The 18027-nt window shown below is 36.7% G+C and overlaps 3 protein-coding genes, 1 non-coding gene and 1 pseudogene across 13 annotated transcripts; 1 reads left to right on the top strand and 4 right to left on the bottom strand.

Moving 5' to 3' along the window:
• The window catches only part of LOC104759529 (F-box protein At1g30790 pseudogene), a 59842-nt pseudogene that overhangs the window by 24883 nt on the left and 16932 nt on the right, over window positions 1–18027 (top strand).
• Window positions 328–4199, bottom strand: LOC104757383 (BTB/POZ domain-containing protein At1g30440). Its single transcript, XM_087494854.1, has 4 exons — window positions 3181–4199; window positions 2927–2996; window positions 1210–2451; window positions 328–1115 (listed from the first exon to the last, which is right to left on the bottom strand). The coding sequence occupies exons 1-4, from the start codon at window positions 3237–3239 to the stop codon at window positions 489–491; spliced, it is 1998 nt and encodes a 665-aa protein (XP_087350980.1). The 5' UTR covers window positions 3240–4199; the 3' UTR covers window positions 328–488.
• TRNAE-CUC (transfer RNA glutamic acid (anticodon CUC)) lies at window positions 7408–7480 on the bottom strand. The gene has a single exon. It is a non-coding gene; the product is annotated as a tRNA-Glu (tRNA).
• On the bottom strand, window positions 7675–15862 carry LOC104757384 (ABC transporter C family member 11). Of its 10 annotated transcripts, none has more exons than XM_087494845.1 (27): window positions 15764–15862; window positions 15093–15493; window positions 14818–14996; window positions 14668–14707; window positions 14429–14585; window positions 14178–14292; window positions 13993–14073; window positions 13860–13884; window positions 13577–13633; window positions 13200–13265; window positions 13023–13097; window positions 12822–12929; window positions 12575–12709; window positions 12363–12469; window positions 12159–12252; window positions 11782–11949; window positions 11536–11676; window positions 11244–11444; window positions 11029–11127; window positions 10784–10936; window positions 10302–10675; window positions 9971–10151; window positions 9568–9891; window positions 8697–9453; window positions 8503–8624; window positions 8173–8418; window positions 7675–8064 (listed from the first exon to the last, which is right to left on the bottom strand). In XM_087494845.1, exons 3-27 carry the CDS (start codon window positions 14982–14984, stop codon window positions 7915–7917), a joined length of 4143 nt encoding a protein of 1380 aa, XP_087350971.1. In that variant the 5' UTR covers window positions 14985–14996; window positions 15093–15493; window positions 15764–15862; the 3' UTR covers window positions 7675–7914. The 10 variants fall into 10 exon arrangements, with proteins under 10 accessions (XP_087350971.1, XP_087350974.1, XP_010478426.2 ...); XM_087494848.1 differs by having other exon boundaries at window positions 14178–14297; window positions 15107–15493; XM_010480124.3 differs by having other exon boundaries at window positions 15107–15493.
• LOC104757385 (ABC transporter C family member 12-like) lies at window positions 16267–17905 on the bottom strand. Its single transcript, XM_087494952.1, has 5 exons — window positions 17632–17905; window positions 17175–17427; window positions 16986–17019; window positions 16656–16901; window positions 16267–16542 (listed from the first exon to the last, which is right to left on the bottom strand). The coding sequence occupies exons 1-5, from the start codon at window positions 17903–17905 to the stop codon at window positions 16366–16368; spliced, it is 984 nt and encodes a 327-aa protein (XP_087351078.1). The 3' UTR covers window positions 16267–16365.

Genomic DNA, 18027 nt, shown 5'->3' with positions numbered 1-18027 from the left:
TTTTAATTAAACCACTTTTGTTAACTCTTTAAATAAACCAATTTTAAGCAACTACTTACATATTTTCTTGATTCGAAACGATACTTGTTTATTTATTAATGGAAAATTACTGAAATTTTTTGCATCGTACTATATTTATAAAGGCTTTTGATAACTTACCATTAATATAATAAAATTGAGACTCCTTAAAAAGATGCAAGAAATGAGATACACATTTTTAGATTGTTAAAAGAACTGAATTCTAGAGTATTATATTTTTTTCTTGTGCAATTGATTCTTTTGAATTTTCTTAGAAGTTCAAATGAAAATATAAAAATGAGAAAGTAGTTTGGTCGTCAAACGTCACATAAAAATTGAAAAGTAAACATGATTACAAAGCCTACAATGCACACATTTAAAAATGGAAGCTCTCTTCTTTTTCTTTAGCTAACCAAATGTTCAGGACACAGTAACTGGGACACATTTATGCCGTGGAATTTTTATCATTTTCACCTCTCAGAACTAATGCTCGAAGCTTTTTTATGCTTCCCACGACGTTCTTTAACATCCTTTAGCTTCTCTATCTTCACATTCTCGTTGTTAGACTTAGACACAGATCCTTCTTGAGCACTGCACATTTGATGTGACTTCAGCTTAAAACCAAACCCGAGTTTCTTAGAAACGTTTTCCCATGTTTTGCCGCCACCGCCTCCACCGTTTGCGGAACCACCTCCTTTCGTCGTCTTGCCGAGTTTCTCAATCTCTTGTCTCATGTTTGAACATTCTTTCTCTAACTCGCATACCCGCATTCTCATACTGTCCATTCCAACTTTCAGGACTTGATTCTCTCTTACTGCGGTTGCCCATCCTCCTCCTCCTCCTCCTTCCGTTGATCCTCCTACAAATCCTCCGCTTCTTAACTGTCTTGATCCGCCATCGAGGTTGTCTGAAACCAGGAAGCATCCAGCTACAGAGGTTCTGAGCTGAAGCTGCTCAAAGAAGAGCACTTGAACAATTATTCTCAGCGGTAATCTCTCGTTCTGTGCTGCGTGTGTGCAAGCTTCTAAAGAGAGTTTCTGGCAATCCAACAACCTGCACAGATTCTCTCTTTCGGTTTCTGCTAACCATGGATGATGCTGTGAATCATCAAAAGAAGAGAAAACTTAATTCGTCTGTGTAAATAGAAATCCAATATATAGAAGATTGATAGGGTTCTTTTTGAAGTGTTACCTTTAGATAAATGTCTATTGCACGATAGAGTCCGTCATCTAAGAGCCTGGCGTATTCAGGAACAGAAGCAGCTAAAGCTTGGAACTTTGGAAGCTTAAGATTGACATCGGGAGCAACTTCAGCAAGATACCCGTCGATCAGCTTTGCAACCGCTGTCATTGGTGTTATTGACTGTGGAGATCCGATTAAGTTTCCATCATCTACTGAAGAACACGGAGAGCCAACCCCACCAGGCATAATCTGATCCGTCCCAAGAAAATGGTCTAAGATCCTTTGCACAGAGTCAACATCGTATAGAGTCTCCATAGTATGAGAAAAGCTAGGCATTACAAGATCTTCCAACGCAGCTTGGTCAAGCTGCATACCTATCCTTTTCTCCAAATTTGCTATGCAATCCGGACTAGCTTTCAAAATCTTAGCAATTCGAAGCATGTCCACGAAAAATTTGGTTGGAACTAAACCTTTTTGCATACGGAGAAGCTCCTGGATCTCTTCAAGCAAGTTCTTCTGCTCTTCCTCGGAGAGTACAGTTCCTGAGGCCAAAGGAGTACTGAATCGACCACTAGATTCAGCTCCACCGCGTCGCCTTTTTAAGCCAGGCAAATATTTTCTTGTGTAATAGGTTAAGGAACCGGCAATGATATCTTCTCTTATGCCTCGGGAATCCATGACTGTGATAAGTCTCTTGAAAAGAGGAAAGCTAAGCATCGATGCATCCTCGTACCACCAATCTGAACTAGTATGTTTAGGTCTGGCCCCGGTGCTTATCCCATTCCATAAAACACTGCCACCTGGACTCTGCATTGGCCCACCATGCTCCACAACAGGCCATCCAAACAAGTTTGGGTCTGTCGATGCTCTCATTGCTAGTGACTCGATACATTTCTTGGTAATATTCAATTCATCAGCATACTCGAGGACTTCATCGCAGCTATGAAGCGCCTTTATTGAATCTTTCCAGCTTTTGAGAACTACTTGATTGAAAAAAGTTTCAGTTTGAGAAATAAGATTTCCTTCCCCATACTCTTCCGTCATCTCGAGATGCTCAGCAGCACATCTGAGATATACAACGTTAGAGGCAGTGAGTTCGAGCTTCACACCGTAGCAGAACTTGGCAACTAGTTCAAACGTTTTGTCTCCGCCAGGAAGATCAGAAATTTCAATGAGACATTTATCATCCCCTTCTTTTGACGCCTCTGCAATCCTTCTTTCCATGACTCCACTTCTAGAGAGCAATGGAAACTGTACATAGCAAAAAATGATTAAAACAAAAGGTGTCAGAAATTGCAAGTAACATCATTCTTTCACAAAGATGGGCTTAGTAGATACGTGTTTCTACAATAAGTGTCAGAATTCTCATTGTTGGAAACGAGGCATTGCCAAAAAACTACAGAGACTGAATGAGTTGTGAAGGAACCAAAAGAAAGTTCAGCAAATAAGCAAGGATGTGGAACAGCTAGCAAAATTGCATTGGTGGACTAGTCATATAAGAAGATTAAGAGCTAAAAACCAAAGTTTTGATCTTTTTGATCAACAAAAGACTAATATGACACAATGTTGTAAAGGAAAAATATACATACCCACCAAACAGATCTTTAATACATAACAGTTCTACAATGCTGGAGAAAGGCATAACATTCTAGAAGACAATAACTATTCCAGGTTAAGGCAACTGTTTCAAGACGAGAGTGTTGTGTTCAAGTTAAGCAAATTGTACCTTGTGGAGATGAAAAGACATCTCTCCAACTTCAACGATAATATCACTTGGAAGCCCAGTTGTGCAAAACCTGCAATTAGCAAAACCCAAGAAGACAAAGGAATAAGCTTTTTTGACTCGGTAACGCTGAGATTGCCTTAAAGAAAGACCATGGTCTCAAATTCAGACCAAGTCTGCTCAATTGAAAGGAGAAAACAAGAAGCAAAATACAAAATAAAATTAGAGAGAGAGAGAGAGAGATCAAGTGAATATACCAAGCCTGGCCTTGTCTCTGGAAAGCATCAGATTTGGATCCCAGCTTCATGCAAGCCATTGTTTCTCTCACCAGAATTCAACAAGCCCACCAAAGTAACTAGTGAGTTAAGCCTTCAAACCCCTAAAAAAAAAAGAAATCCCTCCAACAAAATCAAAACCCTAATGCACAGAGAAACTTCCTTTGATACCCAGAAACGAGAAACAGATCAAATTTCAGTTAGACATTTTAACAAACACTTGAGCTGCCTCCTCCTTACTCTACATTTAGTAAGCTCACAATACGTTTCTCTTTCTTTTTTCCAGAAAGTAACCTAAAATCCCACAGATGTACAACAGATCCCTTGGCCAAAACCACTAAAAACCCAGAATCCCCCTCAAATAATCTTATCTGCAACACCAAATTCAAACTACAAAGTAATGAAAAAGACAAAAAAATGAAAAGAAAAGAGCACAACCCCAAAAAAAACCCAGCTAGACAAGAACAGCTAAGCAGAAGTTACCAAGCTCTTGTAAGCTTTATACAAGAGAGAATATACATTGTAAGAAGAGAAGGGGACCATATTATATCCCAAACCTGTTTATTATTATTTATATCAAATTAATTTCTTTTTTTTTTTGTAAGAAGAGAAAAAAGAAAGTGAGTTAATTGATAATTTCTATATTGGTTGCTTTAGAATTTTTTAGATATCAATAGTGAAAAGGAAAAAAAAAAAAAAAAGGAAAGAGATGGATGGAGATTTGAAAATCTCGAGATTAATAAGATGAAGAAGAAGAACACATGCACGCATGTGGGGTCCTTTGTGTAATATCTTCAAACATACTCATTGTGTTGGGATTCTTGAAATTAGCAAAACACTACTTATGCTTTCAATTAGTACTAGTTAAATGTGGTTGTGTTTAGTTTTGTCCTAATCTTTACTCAAAGAAAAGAATCCAATCCTTCCCACTAATTTCTTTTGGCGTGCGAGTGCGGTTATATATATGTGATGTGTGTTCCTGTTCCACTAATCCGTATCATATCAATTATTTTGAAAGAGATTTACTTACTTACACACCATAACTATATAAAGTTATGATAAAGTTATACAAATTTTATTCCTTTTCTGAGTTTGCTAGTACTTTTTATATATTTATAAGAATTGTTAATAATGTTATGAAATCTACTAGTTTTTTATTTGTTTTTATCAACCGGATTTATATGTTAGAAAATCTCAAAAATTGTGTGTATTGTGTGGTAAATGAGAAAAATGTGTTACCTATTTGTTATGGTTAGCTAACAAAGTAAATTAATTTTGTGGTTTCTACCGCTTCTCTACGTATTAGAATATGGATTTTTTGAATTATCAAATTGATGTGTTGGCGGCCACCAATTGTGATATGGTTGATCAATGAAAAATCACCCTAACCATATATATAATATTTTGTTTTGTTGTCAAAAATTAATCCCTCCAAAATAAACCATATGAATCATATTTATATTATCTTTTAAAAAGTTAATTTTATAAGATTATAAAATATTTATATTTAATTTAAATTAATTAATAGAGTTACTCCTAAAATTTTGTTTTTCATATTTGTTACACTTTTCATTTTCTTGTAAGTGTCATTTTTATAAATTTTCACACATGTACATTATACTAATAAATAATACAGTATTAAGTTGACATATTTAATGCAACATCACTTTACAATAAAAGACTCATTAATAATAAAAGAAAATTAAAAAGATATTTTAAAACATACCATCATGACATATATGGACTACTTTATTCCTAAAAATATCACAAGGAATAGATATCTTATTTTCAGAGTCAATCTTTCTAAATTACGATTTGTGTATCCAACCCATTATTATTTTTCGCATGTTGTATTTGTATTTACAGTTCGAAATATTAACGTTTCCTAGTATTCAATACAAAGTTAAAAACACAAACTTAAATCCAAATTTGAAGTAATGGAGTTCAAATTTATTTATGTTATGCTGCCCAACAACCTAGAATTAGTAATTCATAGTTATCAATTTACATCAAAACCATATATGTTCCTTTTGCAATTTTTAGAAGATACAACCCCCATTATGAATCAATTCGCTGACTTGTCATAGTCACGAAGAAGTGCATATAGTTGGTGTAAATTCATAAGTGGCTTTAAATAGTCTTGCGCATTGATGCCCAAGGCAAGCGATAACGGTATTACTAACTATGAGGAGTCCTCTTTGCTGATCAATACTATTATGGATTTCATTCTACCACTTTTTTACCACTGTAATTAAACATGACGCTCTACATACAGTACATATATATAGTTAAAAACTTTATATAGGGAGAGAATGATATAATATAGTAGTATGTTCCAAACCCAACCCAATAATGCGAACTTGGCGAAGTCACGAAAGACATTTTATAGCAAAATATTCCTCTATTATTGTTAGTGATGGAATGGGATTTTGTCCGTACCTATACTATCTAAGCATGTGGTTGAAGCTTCGTTGTCCGACGAAGGTATTTTTACTTCAACGCTGACGCAGCTATAACCAGCTTAGCCACGTGAACTTTGACTTCTCTTTGGTTAACTTTTGTACTTCTCAACTTCCCACAAAAATAATAAAAATATAAACTGAACCAACGACTTCAATAAACTATTGTTAAGGATTATCCCAACCTTTAATTTGTACTATAGCAAGTTAAGTAAAAACTAAACTGTTTGAATTTTGGAAGTTATGTGGTTTTGTACACATGTGCGTTGGGCACTGACTCATGAATATCCCCTTAATTGATAAGTATGTACTATAATTGTAGCATAATAACCAAATCATAGAACGATTATAATAACCAAACTTGTTTTAATTCCGAAAAATTCAACGCATGATTTTCTAATAAACAAACTGTTTTTCATAAAAGGTATATGTTATTATTAGTCGTGGTAAATGTTTCACTCATATCAAATTAATTCGAGTGTAGTATTATTTACATAAAAATTTGTTATGCATGCTAAGTGTATTGAAAATATATAACATTTTCTGATTTAAAGAGACGTAAGAAGTCTAAAAATTAGAAACTAGTGGTTTAAAAATAATTATTAAACGTGTATCTAAAAATGTATTCTAATATCTTTCAAATATACATACACGTTAGTAATCTAGTTTTATTTTAGTTTCTTTTAACATATCAAATTCACGTTTAATAAAAAAATTGCACAACACCTACAAATAATTGAAAGAATTAATCTTTTTCACCACTATATACATATATATAAGTATATATATTATTTTATACTAGATTAAATGAAACTCCATGTAAATTTATTTGCGTATGCTTATTATATAAGTGTATATGTAACATGTCTATCTAGTAATCTACAAAAAGAATTAAAGTAAACAAAAAAAAACCATAAATACGCATGCAATAGTGAACAATGATTCGGGCCTAAACAGCGAAGTGTATAACCTTATTCTTACAATTTCTTATCTTAGGATTCTTGAATTCTTGAATTTTAAATGCCTTTTTAAAATAATTTTTGTTTACATTTTCTATGCTCCTTGTCCACACATAAAAGCTCCTTTGCTTTTAAATGCGTTTATGTTCTCCCTTGGCTTTTATGCTCAACACTCACGCCCATAGCCACAAGTCAACTCCAATTTTTGTTTCAAATTATTTGTTTAAGAACAGAGTAACGTACATATACTACTACTTATCTTTATATGTCCTTATAAAACAAGGTTACTGTAATTGTTTTAGAAAAGCCTAGTCTACCATGGAAAAAACCGAGTTTAACTTATCTAGACGGAGAAGTGAAATCGTGATTTCATTTTGAGGGTGTCTAATTCTTTTTGGCGTAAATGTTAAAAGACAAAGGTGTTTATTACAAGTTCAGTCTATTGTGTATGTAAAAAAGTAAACTACATGATAAGTTAACCTCACGTTCCACTTTTTTGTAAACAAAAAGGTGAAAAAAAGGAGAGAAATAATTTACAAGTCCGAACAAAATCATTAATATAGATGTCGCATAATTTTGCTTGCCTTTTAGACAAAGGCGTGAGAGAAACCTTAGGCCACATGGGTAACAAAACTCACCACACGCCTCGGCTTTCGCAAGCGTCACGCTTTTTACGTCAAGCTTTTAATTTTATTTTTAGCTAGCGATTTCAACCAAAAAGGTAGAAAAACAAAAAAAGAAAACTCAAATCCTGCGACGTGGAATATTCAAGAGGAAGAGAAAAAAAAAATCTCCGTTGCCGGGACTCGAACCCGGGTCTCTCGGGTGAGAGCCGAGTATCCTGACCAGCTAGACTACAACGGATTGTTGTTAATGATGCCTTATATCACTATATGACACATTTGTAGATAGTAATCTAGTATAATGAAGTCTTCTCTTTGTAACATATGAACAGATGAAGTGAAGATACTTTATTAGAAGCTCTTGTGTGATTGTCAGCAGGTTATTACGCTGTTCTACAAACCAGAAAAAAAAAATCACATAAGAACAAAATAACATTTGAAATATCAATAAAATTTTAGCCATTTCAACTGCCAAGGAGATTCTGATCATATGTACACAAGAGTGCTATAACGCTTATTGTTCATGAGTGACTGCCGATTTCTCGGTTCACCTTCAATTGTTCAGCATAAGGCTATATCCCCTTGTAACGTTGGGACTCTGGTAAATGGTAGTGATGAAACTCCAATCATAATGCAAACTTATAAACTCATTCTTGGAAGGGCGGGTGACCATTTTTATCTACCATGACTCATTCCATTCCCTCTCCTTTCAAAGACCATGTTGGCAAGGTACTGAGCATTTTCTGGTCCAGTGCTATGAACCATCTTAAAGAAGGCACTTGTATCTCTTGATAGCAATTCTTGGGGACTATCATACTCCAAAACCTAACAAAATTTGGCATAGCTCAATGTAAGTCACATAAGGATGTTGCTACTCGGCAATAGAAATCCTCTTGAGTGAGTGAGTTCTAGGAACAATAATCCTGGACTTACCTGACCAGAACTAAGCACAAGGATCTTGTCGCAGTCGATGATGGTATTCAATCTGTGAGCGATAACAAGCATTGTGCAAGACTTAAATTCTTCACGGATGGTCCTCTGTATCAGAGAATCTGTTCTGACATCAACAGATGCAGTTGCTTCATCGAGAACAAGGATCTTAGATCTTCTTAACAATGCACGCGCTAGACTTAGCAGTTGCCTTTGCCCCACGCTGAAGTTCTCACCTCCCTCAGAGACCTTTACAGAACAGTTTCATCAACAATCTTATAACAAGTCAAAACACTCTTCTACCTAATGTATGCCACTTAAGGTAAACTTCACCTCTGCATCTAGACCAAAAGGATTCCTGTTGATGACATCTTTTATATGGGCCCTTTGTAGAGCCTCCCAGAGTTCAGCATCATTATGCTCACTAAATGGATCGATATTGAATCTCACCGTCCCTAACAAGAAGAATTGTTTCTCAGAAAGCAGGATCATACTTACAATATCATCTTAAAATTACACACACGAACCTGAGAAAAGAACTGGTGACTGGGGTATGATACTTAGGGCCCTGCGCAAATCTGTCAGTCCAAACTTTGCCACATCATAATCATCAATTATGATTCTTCCCTTTTCCAATTCCACAATCCGATATAATGCATTCAGCATGGAAGACTTCCCTGCCCCAGTTCTTCCCACCACTCCTACTTTCTCAGTGGGAGAAACAGAAAAGGTCAGTCCATGCAATACTGGAGGAAGCCCGGGTCTATAACGAAGGTGAACGTCTTCAAATTTAATTGATCCTCTTGAAGGCCATCCAGATATTGGACGATTATTCTCGATTATATCTGAAGCCTCAGAAGGAAGATCAATGTAGTTGCCAACACGCTCAACAGAATTTAAGCTGTTCTCTGCCTTGCTAGCTTGCCTTAGAACACCACTTAACAGAGTAGTGATATTCAGAGTGTAACTAAGAAGGAGCCCCATCGTAGATGCAAAAACAGCTTGGTTCTCTACATTCCCATATCGCAAAACCGCAAAAGTTGCAGTTAACCAAATCATGACACCCCCAAGAGTCTCTGATCTTATAGTGAGCCAACGGTTTGAGCTAGTATTTGCAAGAGTGAACCTTATGTTGTTGTCCATGGATTTTCCATTAATCTTGGCCATCCGCTCATAGGCTTTGTAGGCTCGGATGCTTGGCAAACCATTCAAAGCTTCTCCAAATTGTGCATAAATAGGTGATCTAGTAACAGAATCCAAACGTCTAACTTCGCGGGATGTGCTCTACAATTTACAAAAGTAATATTGATTCCAATACAGTTTAATATGAATTCTGCATAAGTTTGATGCATAGAACAATCAAAGAGAAGCACACACTGACATGAAATAGAAAATTACCTGATAGTAGATATATGTTGCATAAAACAGTATTAGGAGTGGCATTATTGCCCACAATGAAATTGTACTGACGGTACCTATGAGTGCAAATGTCGAGAGGAGTTGCCACAGCTGGTTCATGAACATATTCATCAGGTTGGCCACGTTTCTATCTATATCACCAATATCCTTAGAAAATCTGTTTATTACACGTCCAGTTGGGTTTGTTTCGAAGAAGAGCATAGGAGCTCTTAGGATAGAATTCAGCATCGCGTCATGGAGTCTTTTGGCGGCATGTAAACTTGATGTCATCAGCCAAAAAGAATTGGTAAAAGTGACAGCCACCTGAAAAAATGACCATTATAATCGTCAACTTCGTGTAATATGTCAGAGTTACAGATCTCAGTCTTTTACGAACACAAACCTGACCAAATCCGAGAAGAGCATATACGACAATGTAGAAACCGGGACTATGACTCTTTGACGTGATTTGATCAGTCCAAATACTTAACCACGTGCTACTTAAAACTCGGAGAACTTCAGTTGTTAAATAGCATGCAAAAAGAATCATAACTACCCATACGCCGCCTACTGCCTTTTTATACCTGAAAATTTTGAAAGTACCTTAGCCATTTTGTTTGTATTAAACATAAAGCAATGTACATCTAAAGATATAAAGCAAATGCCCGTATTTTTCATTTGGAATGACTATATCTGGTAAATTTCTAGCCGTAGAAAGATGTTGAGCTAAGTACCTCATCAGAACATCCCAACTAATGATGCCAGTTTCCCGCTCTTCTCGCTTTACAAGAATGGATCTTCCCTGTTTTCCTAGCTTGGTCCGGTCTACATTTCCTTCATTCACATCAATTGTGATAGTAGGATCCGGCTTCAAGCCTTTGTCGTCTTTTTTCGTCCCCGTTTGCGTTGCATCCATTTTCCCAGCATTTTCCATTAGTGTCCGGAACAAACTCCCATTATTTAACAGCTCTGCAAAGGTTCCCTCCTCCTTAATCATTCCTTCGGAGACTAAAATTATTCTATCCATCAAAGGAAGAAAATGTAGTTCATTTGTGACAAGAACCCTCGTCTTCCCCTTCAGCTCATCCTTCATGCAGCGATCAAAGACCTGTTACATGATTCAGGGAAGCCTGTCGTTAGATGTACCAAAAAGGATTACTGAGAAATGAAATATTTAATCATGCAAATGCCTGAACACTCATTATTTATACAAAACCTGGTGAGCAACATGAGCATCTAAAGCACTCAAGGGATCATCGAATATGTAAACATCTGAATTTGAGTAGACTGCCCTAGCCATTGAAACTCTCTGCTTTTGTCCTCCACTAATATTCACCCCACGTTCTCCAATCTCAGTAAGATCACCGCCCTAAATAAGCAAGATTCAGGAAGTGAGTTACTAAGTAGTGTCATATCAAATTATATGTTATTAACTTGTGTAAGCCTGTCATTCCACTTAACTGGAAGCAAATCAAGATCGTGTTGTAAGGCAGTCACATCAATAGCCCTCCTATATCTCTCAGACTCAAAATCTGACCCAAATAAAATGTTTTCACGCACCTGCAATACATAGACACTTGTATTGGGGAACTTCTTGCATAACTAATTAACCAAATGAAAATAAAGCTACCAAAATTTTAGGTTTCCAGAGCAAGCGAGAAGTAAAAAGGACTCACAGTGGCATTGAAGATCCAGGAAACTTGAGGAACATAAGCTACGGAGCCTCTAATAACAACACTTGAGGTTTCAGCATGAGATAACTCCCCCAGCATTGCCGAAATAAGTGATGTCTTACCTTCTCCAGTTCCACCTACAATGGCAATCAAGCTGCCCACTGGTATTTCCAAATTGATATTGGATAATGTGGGCTTGGTTGTCTGGGAAATTTCGAGCAAAACACAGTGAATATTGCAGAAAGTTATAAATAGTGCATCATAGAAGCTAATATTGCTTCTTTTTAGGATTAACCTTTGAATCCCATGAAAAATATCCATTTCTAATTGTAATGACTGGAGCTCCTGGTTGAAGAGGTGGGTTTTGTGCTAGAATTCTCTCTTCACTTAAAAGTAGTTCCTCAATGCGTTGCAGTGAAACATTTGCGTTAACAGCCTAAGTCGAGAAATAGCAAACAGAAGATAACTAAATATGAATCTATTGGCAAATGAGAGACCAAATATAACTGAGGAGGGGATAACAGATTACTGTTAAAATAACCTGACTTATAAGATTTGGTAGCATGTTGAGAGGAGATCTTAGAACTGCGAATAGAGAAAGAGATGTAAATGCCCTTGCTGGTGTCAAATCTCCTCCAAGCAGAACGAAAACCCCAAATGAAACCACGGTCACAACTACTGGTATGCTGTTTAGTATAAAACTATTGAACTGGCAGAGGAAAAACGTTTATAGGGAAGAAATGTTAAGCGTGAATTGTTAAAACTTTTCCTCAGGTTTTGCATTTAAGCAAAATTAGTTTATCCTTATTTAAGGTCTAAGTTAATATATGGAACTAAGGGCAAACAGGATTAAACCATGAGATTAAAGGTTTCCCTCAAAATGTCAGGCATTAAAAAATCAAAGATAAGGAGTCATACTGCTGATAGTAACTGTGCTTTACGAAACCATGAGAGCTCTTCATTTCTAATTCCTTGAATTCGAGGCTCGAAGCTCTTCTCCCATGCATAACATCTAACAAAGTTGGAGAATGCCAAGACAATATATTATATGTAGAATAAATGGTTTAAGAATGTACCATTCATAAAAGCTGAAAGATAAGTAATTAAGAATATCAATCATACTTTACAATATCCATGGATGCCAAAATCTCATTTATGATACTGACTCTTTTGTCAGTCCACTGGAGTCCTTCTTTAGTCAGTTTCCGCATTCTTCTTACAATCAGAGTCTATTTATCAAGAAACAGAATAGGCAGACTTGTATGTAAACATATGCAATTACCACAACTTGTAGAATTGAAAAATAGTTAAAAGCACATAACGAAGCTGAATACCTGGAGAGGAATAAGAAGAAACAGAATCAATGAGCCCAAAATTGAAGCAACTCCTAGTTGTTGATAGAGAAGAATCATAGACACGATGATGCGAAAGGGAGCTGACCATAAACCATGGAGCTGTTCTGCTAATAGCTTAAAACTCAAGAGACTATGTTAGCAACTACAAATCCATAGTTGTGCAAAGGTAGAGAGTATGGAACAAACTGAGAAAGAAGATGGAAATTTTAACTAAACCTAATTATACCTGCAGTGCATTAGCATCAGTCGTGATCATGTTTGTGATCTTCCCAGATGCAAAATTCTTGCGAGCTTCATGAGTTAGTCTTATTGATTTGTGGAATATAGCTGCAACCTACAAGGGAAAATGAGCATAATTAGTTGGAGACACAACATGACGAAAGTGATCATAGAAGTCGGAGAGAAATGGATGTTTCACAAGTTTTACCAAAGTTGACCTTAACCGAAATCCTACTCGCCCAACATGTTGAAAGTACTGAGATTGACAGAGCACTCCAAGTGTCTGAAACAAAATCGAAAAAGAATAGCTTTACAGAAGTTCCAACAAGAAAAACAACACTCCAATAGTATTTTAGAGATCAGAGACGAATTTTGTGATACATACCACACCAACGAAAATTGAGAAAGCATAGACATAGCCAACCCAAGCTGGATCACCTTCTAGCATTGACTACATAAATCGATCAAAGATTTGTTGTATAAGTTAGATCAATAAATATTGTCTGGGAGTAAAGCTCAGAGAGATCCCTGATATAGAGGCAACAAAATGTTTCATAAATTTTAAAATGTGAGATAAGAATCAGGGAAATCTGCAGAGTGATTTAAATATAGCTCATCACTCATGTATGAGAAATATGTGGCTGCTACGTTGCTTTCTCAATTTGAAAAAAGCTATAATGTAGATGTAAAACCTCGGAAAAGATGTGTAGTGACCATTGAGTACGTAAGAAACATAAATCATGGGTCAGAAAGAAAGCTTACCTGCAGTAGATGGCTCAGTATAACCGGTCCAACAAATTGAGAAAGATCATGCCCAACCTACAACACGCTAAAGCACATGTATTGTTATTAATTGCTTGAGAGTTTTCAATTACATGACTGAATATTACTGCGGATGCAGGTCAGACATGATGCACGAGATAATAACGAATCAAGTCAAGAGCATTTTTTAGGATCTATTTTAAGTAACCAACCGAGAGACAAGAACACAAGTTTAAGAAACCATGATTTGAAGAGCACAGAATGTAAACAAGATGATCTTTACCTTGAAAATACCACCCAACCAGAATCTACAAAAATGGGAAAGAAAAAATTAGTGCCAGTATCTATGATGTGTCACTTTTAAGCAAAAGTATCCAGTGGAATAGACGGTTTTTAATGAAATCATCAGCTTTTACCTTCGACCAAGGCTACTATTTAGTGCTCGGAGTAGCCGTGGCTTAGGTCTCCGTGATTCTTCAGTCCAGCACCTTTGGAATCTGTCAAAATAAGAATGCTACTTGATTCCAAACGAAACATTTAACATAAATATATAAGAAGTAATACTATAGAAGGCAGAAGCAAAGCAGCACTACTTCTATACCTTTTTATCAGAGTTTCCGTTTGGTCCCATTTGTCTAATTGCCAAACATCCTTCTCGGTTATAGGCTTTCTGTAGCCTAACTGCAGAAGCGGCGTCATCCAGCTAAAGTATATTCCTTTGCTTTGTCAAAAGTAAACAAGAAATCCAAATTAGTAGAACAAAAGAAAACCATGGCTATTATATACATTTGCCTAACATGAATCGCTTGCTAATAGAGTGGGCATTCGATTATCAATTCAAGGGCTACCTACCGGATAATATGCTGGCATATCGCTCTGGACATATGTGCTCTCCCCCAGGAAGTGCATCATATTCAACATTCTCTAACGGTTCATTGTTTAGAATATGGTAACTTGGATAAGGATCCAGTTCAGGAATGTAAACAAGGAGAAGAGCTCCAAAGAGAGCCTGCAAACAGACAACAAATGAAAGTCTGAAGCTTTGTTCTGAAAACAATGAACTGCAAGCTTCTACATAAGGATCATGTTACCTGGCAACATGTTGAACTGATAAAGAGATATAGAGCAGTTCTGTAAGGGCAAATAGAGGAACGTTTAATGCGACAGCTATCAATACCCAAAACTTTATAAGTTCAAATCACCGAATTGAGTTCCTTAATATGAAATATGCAGTAACTAACCTATCAATTGAGTTCTTGAGAGGCAACACAAGGTCCAGCAGGACAGTATCAGCAACCAAAACATAAACAACACCAAATCTAACATACCATCGAAACTCTTTGACGTATTGTTTGGTTTCGAGTCCAATCAAAACAAGCATGGAGAACCAAGCGAATGCCTCAACCATTAAGGATGCAAACTGCCATTGAATAACACCAGATTCATACTTTGATTTCAGAATTTAGAAAAGAAGCATATAAACTTAGTCTCTCATATGATTAAGAATCAGAGTTACTTTTTTGAAGTCACCTCAAAGGGAGGAAGATCAGTCTCTCCACCCACGTCATAAAGAGAAATCCCCATGACCAATCTCAGAACAGGCTCAATGAAACAGTAACAAGCCAAAATTCCCAGCACACAATGGTAGTACATGTTCCTCAAAACATAAACCTGAGCTGCTTTGGCATTGTCCAAGGTGATCCATATCCGGTAGAAACAAAGACTCAGTAGCACTAGGTGAGAAGCAATCATCACTAACGAGTCAATAGCACACGGCGTGTAGGCACCAAACGCACCATCCGGTGCTTTCTCCCAAAATCCTTTTGCGATTGGCTTGCAGTACCAGTTCAAGGCCTCATCAAAACCCATCTTCTTCTTTTCTATTTTTTGCAATCAAAACTTGAATGAATACTCAAACTGGGAAAAAACAAACGGGCATATTGCTTAATACTTTCACCAAGGCAACCAATCTTAGCTAACAAAGAAGCATATATGCTTGACAACTGAGTCAACGTAGTCTGAGAGTTTTTTTTAAAAAGCATCGAACTCATTTTTCCAAAAAGCTAAAAACTTTATGAAAGTCCATTTAGCAGACCCAAATAGTTGACCAAACAAAAACACTTACTACACAGAGAAAAGGAAGGGAGAGAAAGAGAGATGATTCGAGGGGGAAGTAGAAAGCTTTACCCTTTTCTGCTTAGTGATTTGTTCCGATCGGAGCTTTGCCGATGATCTCTTCTCTGCAATAACATAATGAGACGTTTTACAAACATCTTCTTCTAATTTAATTTATATTTGTTATTATTTCATTTATCATTATTTTTGAAGTTTATATTAGTCTAATATATTTAGCTTTTGTGTCCCTTGTATATTAGTCTAATAGTTTTATGTAGTTTTTGTACATATGAACACATGTAACGATACTTCATTAGAAGCTCTCATGTATCATCATGCTATGCTAGGAACATAGGGTCCATATGCTTCTAAATGTCCCCAATCTCCAGCCCTCATACCAAAACCCCTAAGGAACATTTGAAAAAGTCAGCATCTGCCCAAAAGTTGTTGGCCAAATTTTCAACTGTCAAGAAGATCATATGTACACAAGAGTATTAAAAGGCGTATTGTCCATGTCAGCACATCGTTTAGGTTTATCTCTAAATTATTCAACATTAAGACTATCTCCTTCTAATTTTGACACTCTCGTATATGATAATGATGCGTATTCCATCATCATGAAAAGTCACTACTGCAACTTCCATTGTCGTTTGTTGCAAACCGAACTTATATACTCATTTTGGAAGGCTGGTGACCAATTCTATTCCACCTAGACTCATTCCAGTCCCTCTCTTTTCAAAGACCAAGTTGCAAAGGTACTGAGCATTTGCTGGTCCGGTGCTTTGAACCATCCTAATGAAGGCACTTGTATCTCTTGATAGCAATTCTTGTGGACTATCATACTCCAAAACCTAAAAAAAAAATTGACATTTCCCATAGTTTTTATTATGTAACGAATCCATATCTGATGAGAAGATAGATATAATAATTAAGTGAGTTCCACGAATAGTAATTCTGGCATTACCTGACCAGAACTAAGCACAAGGATTTTGTCACAGTCGACGATGGTATTCAATCTGTGAGCGATAACAAGCATTGTGCAAGACTTGAACTCCTCACGGATGGTCCTCTGTATCAGAGAATCTGTTCTGACATCAACAGATGCAGTTGCTTCATCGAGAACAAGGATCTTAGATCTTCTTAGCAATGCACGTGCTAGACTTAGCAGTTGCCTTTGCCCCACGCTGAAATTCTCACCTCCCTCAGAGACCTTTACAGAACAGTTTCATCAACAATCTTATAACAAGTCAAAACACTCTTCTACCTAATGTATGCCACTTAAGGTAAACTTCACCTCTGCATCTAGACCAAAAGGAATCTCACCGTCCCTAAAATAAAGAAATGATTCTCATAATGAATAACAGAATGCATGAATATATACTTACAAGTTACAATGTTGTCTTAAATTAAACACGAACCTGAGAAAAGAACTGGTGATTGTGGTATGATACTTAGGACCCTGCGTAAATCTGTCAGTCCGAACTTAGCCACATCACTGTCATCAATCATAATTCTTCCCTTTTCTATTTCCACGATCCGAAATAATGCATTCAGCATGGAAGATTTTCCTGCACCAGTTCTTCCTACCACTCCTACTTTCTCACCTGGAGAAACAAAAAATGACAGTCCATGCAATACTGAAGGAAGCCCGGGTCTGTAACGCAGGTGAACGTCTTCAAACTCAATGGATCCTCTTGAAGGCCAGCCAGATACTGGACGACTGTTCTCGATTATCTCTGAAGCCTCAGAAGGAAGATCAATGTAAGATCAATGACAAGTTCTTGAATAAATTTACAGAACAAACACGTCAAGAAGCAAAACTGTTGAGATTCGTGAGAATTGTAAAACGTTGCATTATTATTAATTATAATCTCTCAGTATAAAATAAAAATAAAAACAATTAGCGTCGAGATCAGTAAGGGAGCCCAAGGGTTAAATACTCACGGCCGAATCCTGCTCGGCCAACATATTATCGTAAGAAGCAACAATCGTCAAAATAAGTTCCTTGGCGGCGAGATAGCAATCCTCCTTACTCATCATGGTTACTACTTTGTTGCTATCTGTCTCGTCAATGGAGAGCCCGAGATCGGATTCGGATTCGGGGAGAAGAGAGTCCCTACGGGATTCCTCCTTCCGCTTCTTTTCAACGAACAAAAGCAGTTCCTCCTTATTCATGACTACCACCTTTCTTCTGCTCCCCGTCTTCTTATCCATGGGCGACCGAGAAATAAAAAAATCCTTCTCCCCGTCTTCTTATCCATGGGCGACCGAGAAATAAAAAAATCCTTAGGGTTTGGTTGAGAGTTCCATGGATTTTTATTTATATAGGATTACTC

This window comes from Camelina sativa, chromosome 17 (genome assembly GCF_030686135.1).
Source record: "Camelina sativa cultivar CO46 ecotype springtype chromosome 17, ASM3068613v1".
In the NCBI taxonomy this organism is placed as follows: domain Eukaryota; kingdom Viridiplantae; phylum Streptophyta; class Magnoliopsida; order Brassicales; family Brassicaceae; genus Camelina; species Camelina sativa.
This window is presented reverse-complemented; position numbering and strand designations above follow the sequence as displayed.